The sequence below is a fragment of the Mytilus galloprovincialis genome, chromosome 4 (genome assembly GCF_965363235.1).
Source record: "Mytilus galloprovincialis chromosome 4, xbMytGall1.hap1.1, whole genome shotgun sequence".
Taxonomy (NCBI): Eukaryota; Metazoa; Mollusca; class Bivalvia; order Mytilida; family Mytilidae; genus Mytilus; species Mytilus galloprovincialis.
Genome location: NC_134841.1, coordinates 72,186,646 through 72,202,652, shown reverse-complemented (window position 1 = coordinate 72,202,652; position 16,007 = coordinate 72,186,646). Strand labels below are relative to the sequence as shown.

At 31.7% G+C, this 16,007-nt stretch overlaps 2 protein-coding genes across 2 annotated transcripts in view; both read left to right on the top strand.

The window, feature by feature from the left end:
• Positions 1-6,114, top strand: part of LOC143072882 (zinc transporter ZIP13-like) — a 32,174-nt gene extending 26,060 nt beyond the window's left edge. Inside the window, exon 8 of the mRNA XM_076248019.1 lies at positions 26-6,114. Coding sequence (XP_076104134.1) covers positions 26-98 — 73 coding nt within the window. The 3' untranslated portion in view covers positions 99-6,114. The remainder of the gene's footprint in view (positions 1-25) is intronic.
• Positions 6,115-11,441: 5,327 nt separating this feature from the next.
• Positions 11,442-15,690, top strand: LOC143072880 (ADP-ribosylation factor 6-like). The gene is made up of 4 exons (XM_076248013.1): positions 11,442-11,639; positions 13,614-13,779; positions 14,784-14,980; positions 15,472-15,690. The coding sequence occupies exons 1-4, from the start codon at positions 11,496-11,498 to the stop codon at positions 15,640-15,642; spliced, it is 678 nt and encodes a 225-aa protein (XP_076104128.1). The 5' UTR covers positions 11,442-11,495; the 3' UTR covers positions 15,643-15,690.
• Positions 15,691-16,007: the final 317 nt, after the last annotated feature.

The window sequence follows — 16,007 nt, the reverse complement described above, 5'->3', positions numbered from 1 at the left end:
ACTGTGATGTTTTTTCTTCTTTCAGAGAATCAATGAAACAGCTGCTGTGTCTGTGTGCTGGGATATCATGCATGTATGGTGTATGCATGATACATTGACAGTGTAACAGTGTTCTGTGATAATCTCAATATACAGTGCAGCTGGTTGTGTTCATAGCATTATAGTCTATAAACAAGAATCTTTTGTATGTCAAGTTCAGTAGAATTTACTCAAATGATATTTGTATGGTAGATTTCCCAATGAAAATTGATCTCTCCATTACAACCAAACTCATACAAGTGTTAGTGTTCTTGCAACTGGTCAATTCTGTGAAATTTTTTATTGAGATCTGATTTAATAAATTTTAGAACGGAAATAATTAATTTTTTTTAAAGATTCTTTACAAAATAAAGAATAGAATGACCACTTGCAAGAGAAATAGGATAACATTTCTATGATTTAAGTTGTAATCGGACTACAAAAGTATTTTTTTCTTGGACCCTAATTTGAAGGTTTTTTGGAAAAGAAGAGATTTTTTATTTTGACATTGAAAGTTGACACCTACCAATAAACAGGCTTCCATAGCAATTTACACATGTCTGGCAATGCTAAAATATTCATGAAGATTTGTTCTTGAATATTCTGCAATACCCTTATCAAGATGACCTCTTCAAAATATGCACAAGTAGAACCTTTAATGGGCTCATATAAAAAGATTTCTTAATCCCCATATTCAAAATATTCCAGCATTAGGCTTTTGATTTGAGTTATTTTGGAGTACTAAAATTATTAGATATGTGATTTGATTTGCTCAAGAAATCCTGGTAATATATAATGTAGATAATTAATTAGAACAAATTATTATGCCTAATGTAGGATAGATTTCTGGTTTTTTAACTTTAACCAAACATAATAATTTAGCATTTGTACCCAAAACTGATGTCTTTTGAAATCAAACTTCCTCTGTTAGAAGTAGGGTGAATCTAGGATAAGTTTTGTAAATAATTTAAGCCACTTGACAGGAGCAATTTGATTTTAGCAGGTAATAATTACATTAGATGTATGTTTCATTATAATACTTTATGTTGATTGGCTAACTGCACATCATGTGTTATTCCTTAAGCAATTGCATTACACAATAAAACTTATCATTCATGATAACACGAGGTCCAACAATATTAAAAGTGCACAGGTGAATTAAAAAAAAAATTGATAAAAATCGTGTTTTCATTATCCTAGCTAAAAAATGTAATTATAAGTATTGAATGCTTCTTTTTGTAACTTCATAGGGTTGTAAAAGCGTTGACCGTGCGCACATTTTTAGAATGAAGCGCTTCCGCGCTTCATACAAAATGTACTTCGGTCAACGCTTTTACATCCCAATGAAGTTAAAAAAAGAAGCATTCAATTCTTAAATAATTTTTAATAGCTTCTGTATTTAGACAATCGACAGTAAACAGATGAATGATATCATTTGTAAAATGTGCTGCATTTTGTTGTATGTATTTATTTATTGATCGTTATTTATCATTCATTATCTCGTTACATTATTTCACAAGTCTACATTCAATTGCAATGCAATTATTTTTTTCTCTTTTATTTGTTTATTTATATGAAACATTATTATAAATATTTTATGATAGGTACAACTTGTTATAACCAAACCTGAAAATTACTGCTGTAATTCATATATTTCAATTCTGTCGATCATTATTCTTTGGGGTTTTTTTTAAACATCTTTATTTTACTAGAACCTGATTATATATTGTCTGAAAAAACCTAACAACAGTGTATTTATAATAGACTGTTAGTTCCTGACACCAGAGAAAGACTGATGAAATAGATCAAAGTTTGTCCCGTGTCTTTATTTTGCTCAATGCATTGCATGTTGTTGAAAGTTTAAACTTAATTATAAATCTTTAGCTATAAAGGGAATACCAGATCAATAGTAACTTAATGTAATGCATTATGGGAAAAAGGCAAAAACGGACAACATTGAATGCCATAACAGAACTAATTTTGTTGGTAATGTTATCAGTACTTGCATTTTTCTTGTCCACAATCTTTATGCTGCATACAAGTGTTTTGTCTAGTCAAGATTAATTTACTTTCATTATTGTCTTATTCCTTTGAAATTGTTTAAGATTGATTTCTTTCATGTACAAAAGATGAACCTATATCTGCTTTCATCAGCCACTTAGGAATTCATATTTAACAATGAACTACACTTTGAAACCTTTATTCAAAGTATCAAGTATCAAAGGCTAAACATTTGTGTTGAACTAATTTTAAGACGACTTTTTTTTATTAATATCCAAGCAGAAATGCATTATTATACATGAATCATATAGATATAAACCAAAATTGTAGTGCAAATATGATAGTAGTGTATAATATGTCTTTTAATGAAATATTTGTCATGGCTGAAAAGTCATTATACATTGAAATTGTCGCAAATATTTTAAAACTGTGTTTTAAATCCGTTTTAAATCCAACAATCAAAATAGAAAGTATGTGATATTAGTTATTTAAAAGGACCAACTTTTCTGTACATTTTGATGTATATATATATGTTTATGTTCATTATAATATATCAATAATATCCTTAATGTCTTTTCAGTTGCTGCTTTTGTGATCAGTTAAAACATTTATAAAATATTTTCAGTAAATTTTTAGCCTTTTTGCAAAGTTGTCAATTTCAGCTTATTTGATTTATTAATTTTCATAGGTATCAAGTTGGTATCATTATGGTCTAAGCGTGATGCGGGATTGCCGATTTTTCGTAAGCGTGAAAGTCAAATTATTGTGTCGTGAAAACGCGTAATGAGGTCTTGCGGGACCCGGGAAATGACAAAAAAATGAGAATTGCTTACGCACATAGTGTAAGCAGGATACGGGAATATAACAAAACAGTAAGCAGGATCTGGGATCGGAACCCCCCAATGTGACCCCCTATCAATGGTCAATGATTGAACAATTCTTTTTTTTGTGGCGACATGATTTTCAGGTTAAAATTTTTTTGATATATCAGTGAACAAATGCTTGAATTTTTTTTTAACACTGAAATTTGCAGTTCCCATTTCCAACAAAATTCAAGAAAAGAGTAATTATTCCAGTAGAAAATCTTGTTGTAGAAGAATTGGTTAGCAATCTTGACATGAAAAAGTTCTCAATACAAATTAAGGATACTACTTATGTTATATTTCTCATTTAATGGCAATACTTTTACTTTGTTTCAACATTAATTGATATTAATAAATCATATTTTTTTGCTTGTAAATGGCAAACATTTGTATCCTTCTCAAATATTGTAAGTTTGATTTCCTTTCGTTACTATTTTAGTGCCATAATCCAGACAGCATTGGTGAAATGCCATGTTTTAGTTTGTCAAAAGAGCTGTAATATGCCTTCCTGTGTTCTCAAAATTAGCATTTATTATATTTATTTTATCACTTTGCTCTTCGATGACTTGACTGTGGTTCTTCTTAAGCAGTTTGTTCAAATTTCTGACCAGTCTGATTTGTAACTACTCACCTACTTCACTGGCATGGTTAATACATTCTATTGACTGTTAGTGTACCTAAGCATTTATAGGTGTCTATATTGACTTCAAAAATATTTTGCTGACAAAATGAAAGAAAAAATGGTGTAATACGTCAAATTATTATGGCAGATATTTGTTGTAACTCCTATAATATAATCATAATTGAAAAGTTTCTAATTAAAAAGTATGGTGATATCATATATCAAGGAGATTGTAAATTAGGTAGGTCTTTGATAATGAACTGAACTATTAAGTCTATTGTTAATTGTGAGAACATAGAAAGGCCGAAGGCATAGGTAGAGGTGTTTATTTCCAGACTAGCCATTTTCAGCTAGAATTTTTAAGGTTTTATTGGTACATCAGGTTATCTTTTATTTGGTAATAGTTTCTATTTTAATCATTAAATCCATATATATGAGCTGTTAATGTGAAATGTTTTGAATGATTTTATGGAAATAGTATATGCTAAATATATTTTTATATGAATTTTAAGGTCAGTAGCAGTAGATTTTTCATATGCAAGATGTAGTATTATTGTAAAACAGTAGACTTTTGATAAATGTGCAATATTTGAATATTTTGTTTTATTTGTACCAACTAGTATTTAAAGTATAATCCACTGTCATTTACCTCTTATCTTTGAAGTTGTTTAATATCTGATCTCAGAAAATTTGTTCTTTGGTAATCTGAATTATTTTGTAGATAATAATTTCTTTAGTAGATAAATTATATAATTTTCCCTCAAAACAGCCATATGTTAAATGATAATTCTGAGGAAATAACCTGTATTGAGTGCTGAAATTTTATAAGCAGAGGAAAATATTTTCCATATATTAGAATAATGGCAACATGTATTCATAGATTGTATTAAATATGAGATATTTTAAGTTATTTTAAGAATACAAAACAATGCGTTGAAATAAAAAGAAAGAAGAACTTATGTCTTGAATGGTAAAGTTTTTGTTACATTTAAAGAAGAGGAACAAAAAGAATATAAATTAGGACGTTGCTTTTGTGAAGATTTTCCTCTTCCCTATAACTGTATATATTTTGATTGTTGGGCACCTTCCTGTGCTTCTGTGTTGATATTTTTTTTTTAGAATGATTACAATGATAATTATCTTAATTTATTCTTGTCAAGTAGTGAATTGCTTTGAGAAACTTTTGCCACATATTGTTCAATATGTATCCATTCAAGTGTATAATTTTCTCATCATTGATAATATAAAGTAGCTAACATGAGGGAGAAAAGTTCTTGCTTTCTGGGTAAGAAAAGCAGATGAAACTAAAAATTAAATTGAATATTGCATTTCATTAATGATAATTCTCTTTTACAAATAAAATTATACATTTTATTTAATTCTGTCATATGTAATAAGATGTTCTTTTGAAACAAAATTAAGGCCACTGCGATGACATATAAGGACAGAATTTAAATGCATCAGAAATATCAAATTTACACAATACACTTATTCTTTCAAACTTAAGAATAGCTTAAATATTATCATTTATTTTAAAATTATATGACATAGAGTAAGAATTCCTATCTATCATATCATATATACATTTACAAATGTCATCAGATAAGTCTCAAATGAGGTGCTTTTTATCTTTCTACTTTCTTTCTACTAAGCTAAGAGGAAATACTTTGTCACATTCTTTAACTAATCAGAAACAACTACATGTATTTGATTGTGATCTTGCAGAAGATTAGCATACGTTTTTTTGTTTATAACAGTTTCATTACTTATTATACAATCAAAACCTTATCTTAATCATCTTAATTGGAGGCTAAGGACTTTGTTTAATTCCCTCCTGTAAATGCTGGTAAACATTGTTGGCTGAATAGGAATTTTGACTTTTTAAATGACCAAATAATTTATCATTCTTCATTATATAATGTGTTCAAATAACTTTTCTTTTTTTCATCAAAATTTACGCATGGGTGTATTTTTTCATTTTAATTATTTCCTATCAAATGAATATAATATTTGCTGATTCTTTGCCAAACAAATATTAATTGGTGCTTTGTATTTTTCTCTGTATTATGAGGGTACTCATATACATGTATTGCTAAACATGTATTCTAAATCATTATTAGTAAAATCATTATTAGTAAAATCATTAATAGTAAAATCAAGGAGGTTATACCTCCTTGGTAAAATTTAGTAAAATCATTATTAGTAAAATTTGGAATTAAATGTACCAACAAAATAAAATCCATAATTCAGATATCAAGAAAGTTTCTATGTTCAAATTTGAAAATGAAGGACATGATTTAGTCTCTGAAATGATAATGTATAGATCAAATGAAAATTGCAAACTTTTATCTAAATACCTTTAAAAGAAAATTTTCCAACCTTCAATTCCATTACTTTTCTCAAATAAGTGTGCAGTTAGTTAGGCATTATAACTTAATTTGTTTGTAAGTTATATAAATATGCAATCCATCTTTCTATAGCATATGTTTGTTTTTAGTGATAAATATACGATACCAAGTACTATCATGTTTGTTATAAAAAATGTTTCAAACCATTCTTGTTATCATGCTTTTATCATGAACATCTAAAAATAAAAGAAATATATTGTCATTTGTTGCTTTTTATATATAAATGTTCAAAGAGGCCACAGTGATCAAGTGGTTTAATGAAGTTTTAACTACTGTATCAATAGCAAGTCAGCACTGAAGGTGTGAGTTGAAATCCCTCAAGTGAAGGTGTGCTAGACTCCAATCTTAATTGACTAGGATTGTCAGTTTTCCCACCAAAGGCTGGTGATTCTCTCCAGCACTCCGGTTTCCTCCACCAATTAAAACTAACCACTACGAAATAGCATAATAGTTTTAAACACATATGTACAGTTCAGGATTTCAACCTGTAGTCACATTAAGTGTTTGTACATTGTTTTCGTATTGCTTTGTATTGTTTATCCTCTGGTTTTGTGGATAAAGATTTGCAAGAAATGCAATCAATACCCTTATGTCACTACTGGCTAGTTAATTATATCTACCATGAGTTTGCATCGTGTATGAACCTTTTTATGCCCCACCTACGATAGTAGAGGGGCATTATGTTTTTTGGTCTGCTGCGTCCTTTAGTTCATCCATCCGTTCGGACATCTGTTCGTCCATCCGCCTGTTCGTCCGTTCGTCCCGCTTCAGTTTAAAGTTTTTTGGTCAAGGTGGCTGTCGTCTTGATGAAGTTGAAGTCCAATCAACTTTAAACTTAGTACACATGTTCCCCATGATATGATCTTTCTATTTTTAATACCAAATTTAAGTTTTGACCCCAATTTCACGGTCAACTGAACATAGAAAATGATAGGGCGAAGTTCAGGTTAAAGTTTTTGGTCAAGATAGTTTTTGATGAAGTTGAAGGCCAATCAACTTGAAACTTTGTACACATGTTCCCTACAACAAATGGAATTTTTTAACGACCTTGACTGGCTACACAGCCCTTGCACGGTCGGTTGTTCCCTATGATATGATCTTTCTAATTAAAATACCAAATTAAAGTTTTGACCCCAATTTCAAGGACTACTGAACATGGAAAATGATACTATGGACACATTCTTGTTGATGTAAAAAGTAAGATAACTCCAATTGAAATTACCGAATTGTCTATAGTTATCTAAGAGAACAAGCTTATAATTTAATACGTCAGACACACGTAACGTCTACATAGACTCATCAGTGACGCTCATAATCAAAATAGTAAGGAAGACAAACTAGTACAAAGTTGAAGAACATTGATGACCTAAAGTTAAAAAAAGTAGTGCTGACTACTGGGCTGGTGATACCCCCGAGGACGAAACGTCCACTAGCAGTGGCATTGACTCAGTGGTGTAGATCAAAAGGTTTCAGGCTTATAATTTAATACGCCTGTAATGTGTTCTGTTGCTAAAATACATTTTATTCAGAATCAAGTTCTATGATGGTCTTTAAGACCCATTAGTCGTTTCAAGTTGCTATACAAAGACAATTTTATATTAAAGTGAGAAAGAGTAAACAGTTGGTCATATTGAACAGACTGACAACTATCCATAGATATCCGTTTAGAAAATATAAACCCTTATCTCCTTATCTCGATGAACATTTCGCTTTTAAAAGTGGCATCTTGACTTCAAACTCGGTACCACGATTTCCCGAGAAATACAAGAAAAACGTGATATCCCAAAAACAAGCTGATATTTCCCGAGAAAAAGTTTTTTTATGGTTTAATCACCGGTCATAATCTGACACGTTTAATCAAAATTATAAGGTAACAAACAAAAGGTGTGAAATAAGCCATAAATAAGTTTAGTTTGTGATGACAGTAATTAAAATCACATATAGTTGGGGTTTTTTTTTAATATTTTCAGAGTAGAAAGTCCCTGACTTAAGCGACTGCATGATGTCAAAAATGTGATTATAATTCAATAAATCTCAATTGATCTAGTTTAATGCGCTATATTTCCTAAATTGTAAAATGAATATATATGCATTAACAAGTAAATATTTAACATCTCTCTCTTAAATATTGAAACAATTGTATACTGATCCTTTGTGTCTTTTTGTCGTTTGACTTTCTGTCCGCCAACGTACATTTGTCAGCTAGGTCAAGTTTTTACCCACTAAAAAGTGTTTTTCTTGAGGTTCATTTTCTAGAAATATCTTATTAATTATGGATCAAAATTTAAGAATTCACGTTTTCGAAAGTTTAAGAATGTCACGTTTTCGCAAGTTTTTGATTTTTTTTTTTTTTTTTAATAAAATTCATGTATTGAAAGATGACTTCTTATTTTAAATTTAATTCCTTTGAGAAATAAAAAAGTTATTAGCATTTTTATTTGGTCCTGTCATTGTCGATGTTGGCCCTGTCATTATCCGCGTTGGTTAGGTCATGTTTTCTGACGTTTTAAAAAAAAGAAATCTATTTATTTCTTCTTACATCGACATATAAAATGGTAAAATCTTATTATATTTCAAATTTTAGATAAATCCTTGGAGAAATGAAAAAGTTATTAGCATTTTTCATTTAGTCCTGTTATTCGGTCCTGCCATTCGATGGATATAACACGATACAAGATATAAAAATCGATTTTATGAAGATTGCGTGTACTTTTATTAAATATGAACGCCTTAAACCTTATTATTGTACGCTGTTACATTAATTTAAGCAGTACAACACCTATAACACCATTAAAAATCTTTTTCTCGGGATATATCAATTTGTTTTTGGGATATTACGTTTTTCTCGTATTTCTCGTGAAATCGTGGTACCCCTTCAAACCAGCCTTACAATGGATGTTTGTTTAGAAAACTAGGTTTAGACAATATAAAATCCTGTACTATCCACTCATTGACTTGTTATATTATTAACAAGTGGTCTAAATACATTTTTCGTGTTCTATGATCTTTATAGAATATAGATATAGGAAGATGTGGTGTGAGTGCCAATGAGACAACTCTCCATACAAATAACAATTTAAAAAGTAAACCATTATAGGTTAAAGTACGGCCTTCATGGTCGACAGTTTATTAATATTACCATTATTAAGCTGCAAGGAATTTCTGAGACATCGTAGCTGAATCATAACACTAAATTATTGTCACAAGTTCAACAGTCATAAAAGTCTCTGCAGATTAGATCAGATCAAAGCCTGGATTATAGACAGTTAGCTTTTATACAATCATAGATTCGTCTTTACAACATGTAATATAATTTCAATTCGATTATTCTTGTATTCTGCTTTTCTGTTGTCATATTCATTTGACTGCTCATCTTCTCTCATCTCTGAATCTCTGTCGCTCTCTGCATGTGGTTTGATGTCTTCAGCCGATGGTTCCATCCTTTGCCAAATATTTCGACCTCCGCTTGGTTGGTCGGTAGAGGGGGGCCAAAACTCTGCTCATCAGCATTCGGCTTCCAGCTCAGATCATCTCGGCGATGCCATAACCAGCAAAATTAACGTTCTACTGCTAATCTTCTGAAGCCTCCTTCTCCTGGGAACAGCCACGCTTTCCAATCTCTCTCTCAAAAAAGATTAATGATTATTGCTTAAATTTACACTCTTCTTAGTTGTATTAATCTAAAGATCTGTATACGTTTTGGTGAAGATTCAAAATTTTATTTAAGAGTAATTGGGTTTTTGTAAAAAAAAAAAGGGGGGGGGGTATGTCGCGCCGTATCTCAAACACAATTTAAGATTATTGCTTAAAACTTTACACACTTCTTAGTTATATTAATCGAAAGATCTGTATACTTTTTGGTGACGATTCAAAATTTTATTTTAGAGTTATTGATTTTTTGTAAAAATAAGGGGGGGGGGGAGTCACATGTCGCGCCGTATCTCAAAACCAATTTATGATTATTGATTAAAACTTTGCACACTTCTTATTTATATCAATCTAAGGATCTGAATTCTTTTTGGTGATGATTCAAAATTTTGTTTTAGAGTTATTGAGGGTTTTTTATTTTTTTAAAGGAGTTTTTCACATGTCGCGCCGTATCTCAAAAACTATTAATGATTATTGCATAAAACTTAACTCATAAGACGACAAACGTATCATGCGCTTGTGGCGCAGCTGTTTATTCATATATGTTAGACTTGAATGGTTTATTTATATTAGCTATTGTGTATATATGTCTCTGGTTTAACACTGGTAATTTTTGGGGCCCTTTATAGCTTGCTGTTTGGTGTGAGCCAAGGCTCCGTGTTGAAGACAGTATACTTTGACCTTTAATGATTTGCTTTTATAAATTGTGACTTGGATGGAGAGTTGTCTCATTGGCACTCATACCACAGCTTCTAGTTAAGGACACAAGTTTAAATGACTTGCTTCAAAACATTGACTGAATGTTTGCCTTAGAATACTATGACCTATAATGGTTTACTTTTATACATTGTGACTTGGATGGAGAGTTGTCTCATTGGCACTCATGCCACATCTTTTAGTTAAGGACACACGTTTAAATGACTTGCTTCAAAACATTGACTGAATTTTTGCCTTAGCATTGTCATTGATATAAGAGTAAAGTAATTGTTTCAAATTAAAGAAGAGAAATTAGGCGTGCGCATGTCTATAATGGCAATTATTGACACATACATTGTATTCATGTAAAGATTGAAAGACAAAATGAACTTGCTTTTTTGTGAAATCTTGAAAAATATGCATTTTTGGAACCTTTTATAGCTGACTTTGTGGTTTGTGGTATGGGCTTTGCTCATTGTTGAAGACCGTACAGTGACCTATAACTGTTAATGTTTGTGTCATGTGGTCCTTTAGGGGAGTTGTCTCATTGGCAATCATACCACATCTTCTTTTCTATAAATCTATCTCTGTTAATTATAAGAGATAAATCTGCTACGTCGACTTAGCCAACTTATGTGTGTAAAATATTTGGAAAAAAAAGACAATTATAACGAAGCAATCTTGCACAATTGAAATAAAAATTTGAAATTTCGCGCTATCCATAAGCTTTTCTTGATATACCTACATCACAAGAACGCTGAAAGTCATGGATGTTAAAATACATAGGAAAAAGTAAAATCACAAAAATACTGAACTCCAAGGAAAATTCAAAACGGAAAGTCCCTAATCATTATCAAATGGCGAACTCAAAAGCTCAAACACATTAAACGAATGGACAACAACTGTCATTTTCTTACTTGGTACCGACATTATCGTATGCAGAAAATCGTGGAAATGATAGGAGCTACATTACTATAGAAGAGAAAAAAACAAATGTATCTACTTAAGGTCAACTTTGCATGAGGAAATTGGAACCTTAGTTTCTGAAAATTTTCTGATATTTGAGATAATCACGAAGACACGAAAGTCAATCATAACTCATAACGTTATAATCACAACAAATTGCTACTATCGACAATCACAACTGGCACCAATCACAACGCTTGGACACAAAAGACAATCACATCACAGCAACGCTCTATGGCAACGTATAAGTCCTTGCATTCTTGAGCATCTGTAATGTCGTACGAGTGGATTTTCAGTGACAAGTTTGTTGTAGGAGCAGCTGCAATTACAGTTGCAGCATATGGATTGTACAAAATATGGAAATGGTGGCGATTTGAAGATGAATACTTCCAGAGAATAACACACTCTGGTTCACCGGTTTGTATATACACTTGGAAAATCATTGCACACATACTTTCATATCTCATAACTTCAACAATTTCTCCTGTTAGTGATTCTTATAATCATGCGGTTATAGCTACTTCTGATCAAGAAGTTGTACACGGTGTGCAGTCGGTCTGTGTATTTCAAAACTAGTTTCCAATAAAAAAAAAAAAACTATGATAGCTAAAATGGAATATACTTTATTATACTTACTTTTAGGTAAAAACAAATAGTATCCTATCCGGAAGATATAGCTGCATAATTGATTTGTCTAAGTATACCATTGCATGCTGCGATGACACCAAAAAGGCTACTTGTTTAATTATTGTCTGTTTTTAACGCTGTTTTTTTTTCTCCATACGAATCAATTCTACGATTGCACTACTTGAACGTTTAAATTTATAACGAAATGCAAGGATATAGCCAGTATATTGTTACATGTTCCTTACGGTTCACGGCGTATCTTTTCAGATCTTTCTTGATTTCCCCCTAAAAAACACTCCTCTTTCTTCAATACTGTTTCTTTATCATTTCGTATAGGTCTTTATAAAGCACACGACTTAACAACAAAATAGCAGCAAGCAGTCATTTGTTTATTAAAATTTGAGACGGCTAGAATTAATTCTGTAGAGATATTATTTTGTTCTTGTACTTTGTCCGTCCAACCTATTTTGTAATGTCATATTAGCTATTGACAGCAATGAGGTCAATTGTATCACAACTTTCAAAATAAGACATTTTTGACCCAAAAAAATGAAATAAAAAATAAAAAACGAAATTAGACTATATAAGACTAAAGAAAACTTGTTTGCGCTTCTTAGTCCCAATAATCTATTTTACGTCTACTCCTAGGCCAATGATTGATATCCGCCCGCTTCAATAGAGCTCATGAATAAACACCAAATACAGACGAGTACTCATTTGTCATCCATCAACTATCATTTTTTTAAGTTGTATTACACTTGTTTCTATCTCATTGTCTGTAAATTATAATAAAAATTGAAAAAATCAGCAGGCATCATTAGGTGCAAACAAAATGTTGACTCGGAATTATTGATACAACAACATTTTTCTCTCTTACATTTCAAATTTAAAACTGTTGCAAATGAAATATTTTAGGTAGAAATAATCAATTTTGAATTTGAAAAACGTGAAAATTCTGCAAGCATGCATTCCTTCGCGACGTCATAGACAAAACTCTACGGAAACACATTATAAACGTCACATACAATGCCAGTGACCGTATATAGCTCACGTATCAGAGTTGCAGTATCAAAACAAAAAATGTATCAAACCTTTGCATATTTTCAAACTTACCTGTTACCTAAACTGGTCAAGACATCTCTAATTCTTTCACTCCTTTTAACATGATTTATGTGTAATATCAGTCTTTAGCATCATATTTAAGTGGCATGAGTGTCAATGAGACAACTCTCCATCCAAGTCACAATTTATAAAAGTAAACCATTATAATTATATCAAGGTACGGTCTTCAACACGGAGCCTAGGCTCACACCGAAAAGCAAGTTACAAATGACTCCAAAATTTACCTATGTAAAACCTTTCATACATTTTCTATCTGATATACGAAATGAACATGCAAAAAGACACACTAAGGTTGCTGCGTTTGGAGTTGTAGTAGTGCACCAACGCGTACTATTGATGATAGTCAAATTTCTCACTACTTATATATACAGTTCAACAGCCGCGTCTAAATTAATGCCGGTTTTTTCAGTTCTGGAGAATTTTGAATTTGTACCATTAACCACTTTCCTATTGATAAAAATCCTTACGTAGGTGTATTCATAATTATCAAAATCAACTGTCTAATTATTCTTTATATGATGTACCGCAAAAGTCGCCGCCATAGATTTTTTACATTCTTTTTTACTTTCAAACAAATATTTTATAAAAGATACGTCTTCAATTCTTAACAAAACCAATCTGTTAATCTAAAATACATTACAGTCAAGGAAGTTATTGGTCCTGATTATTGGCCTCGATGGTAGTGGAAAGACCTGCTTCCTGCAGTCCCTAGGAGAATCCCGACACCAGATTCCTTACCCTCAGCCAACCAGTGGGGTAAATTCCATCAGGAGAACCATTGGAGATGTAGAATATTCTTTGTATGAAAGTAAGTTGCTAGTCTTCATGGTAATGGCTGATCTGTATCAGTGATTGTTTTCCGTCCTCGATTTTCTCAAAATATTACTATTAACGTTTGCCCAACCAGCTCTACGAAAATGGTTGAAATGTACTCTAATCAATTGCGTTTCATATGCATTCATGTGCCACAGTATAAAAGTCACCAGGATGATATTTGGCTGGTTTCACATCGAGATTAACTTCAATAATTTTGAGTTGTTTTCACGTACAAAATAGTCTTTAATAATATAAATTTGTGTGTAAGGATGTATCATAGGCTGTATACCAGTACCCACCAGAAGTTTTTACCCAAGGACGATACGAGACTGGAATGCCCTACCACATACTGACACCAATGCAGGTAGTCTTGAATGCGTCAAGACTTACCTACATGAGATGATCTAGGATGTTTTTAAATTCACTGTATATATGATGTATAGCACAAATTCAAATCAATTAATACTAATTTTCTTGTCTAAATTTTGAATGCGCATCCAAAAAGAGGCAAAATAATCAACTTATTGATGGTGGGCGCGTATTGGTAGAAGTAGAAAAGTCGGTCACTGTGATCTTCAGGTCATGCTTCATTGAATTTTATTAAGGTTTGCTTGCGATATCTGATACTGAGAGACTTACAATAGCACGTCTTGGTGCTTGCAAATATGTATCATTGGGAATGTAAGGGCTTCCCTAGAAAAGCTTATTTTGAATACTTTTACTTTTATAATAAATAACTCAACTGAATAGGTTGGGAAAACTTGGTATTCAGTGGTTACAAATTTTTGCTTATAATTTGTTCGATATTTCTGAAGAAGGCTTAAAGCCTTTTGAAGTTTAGGTAATTTGTCAAAAAGTCACTGAGGTTTTATTGTGGCTTAACGGTGAATCACAAGTCGCAAATAGAAATATACAAAGTTATAGTCAAGTGATTGCGACACATACATATATGTTTAGCCTTTTTATTTAAAGAATTTCTTTTCATATAAATTTTAGTCGGTGCTGGTGGTGGTTTGATCAAAGCAAGGTTATACTGGTCTGAATTTCTAAAAGAATTCAAAGCAAAAACCGTTGTGTATGTTGTGGATGCTGCTAATCACCAGAGGATAGACGAAGCAAAGACAGCACTGTCACAGTTTTCTGAAAAGAATAAGACAGAAAACCTCCAACTTCTCATCGTCGCAAATAAACAGGTGAAGTATAGCTGGGAACAGTATATGTTCCAGAGTATAATGAGAAATAAGGAAACGTGGTATGATTGCCGATAAAACAAGTATCTATTATAGAGCAAATAATAAGTGGATTTGAACATACTTTTTGTTTGAATTAGTTGGCTCAATTAGGCACGTGTTTGAAAAAAAAATATATGTGAAAAGTTTATCGTGTTCAAGACTTTTATTTTTCAAGGCAATCACGATTTTTAGAGCAATACTGAAATCACACGAATTGTCGGTCATTCGTTTATACTTCTCGATCTACAAGTATAATACAGATATGGAAAAATAGTATTTTCCAATTACTTTTCCGACAACGGTAGGAAGGTATTTGGTAATATAAAATTGAAGAGTGTGAAATATATCCAGTAACCACGAGTAAGACATGTTCCCCAATCCCCATTTTGCAATGTATGGGCATATCCAACATTTCAAATCTCAATATACTTATACTGTCTTTTATTTTGTAGGATGTACCTGGGGCCCTGACACCAGCACAGGTTCTTCAAAGAGTGAAAGAGGTCAAATACAAATACAAGAGTGTACATGCCGTGGGAACAGTTTTAAGGCCAGGAAAAAAGAGAGAAGGCGTTTACGAATCTTACACCTATTTGCAATCATGTGTTCCAAAACAAATCTAACAATATTTTTTATATGCATGTTTCCTAAAAATAAATTTTTATAGATGATGTATTTTTTTGTTTCCATTATAAAGGTACTGTTGAATAGATTAAGTAACGCTCCCCAAATCAGGATTCAGTGGTTATCGTTTACTTTGTGGCTTTATATCATATTTGTTTTTTGTTTTGTACATAAATCAGTTCGTTAGTTAATAGTTGTATCGTTTGTTTTTCACTTGTCATTTCGGGGACTTCTAATTAAAGATCTTCAAGATATGCGATATTGGTTTTGCTCCGCCTTGAGGGCCCATGATGGTGACCTGTAGTTTCCAACTTCAACGTCATTTGGTTTCAGGCGGAGAGTTGTCTCATTGGCAATTATATCA

What these genes read in the sequence shown, in the direction of transcription:
- LOC143072880 (XM_076248013.1), top strand. Translation starts at nt 11,496, where the DNA reads ATGTCGTACGAGTGGATTTTCAGTGACAAGTTTGTTGTAGGAGCAGCT. An exon ending in TAACACACTCTGGTTCACCG is followed by an intron (nt 11,640 to 13,613) that starts GTTTGTATATAC and finishes AATACATTACAG; the next exon opens with TCAAGGAAGTTATTGGTCCT. An exon ending in TCATCGTCGCAAATAAACAG is followed by an intron (nt 14,981 to 15,471) that starts GTGAAGTATAGC and finishes TTTATTTTGTAG; the next exon opens with GATGTACCTGGGGCCCTGAC.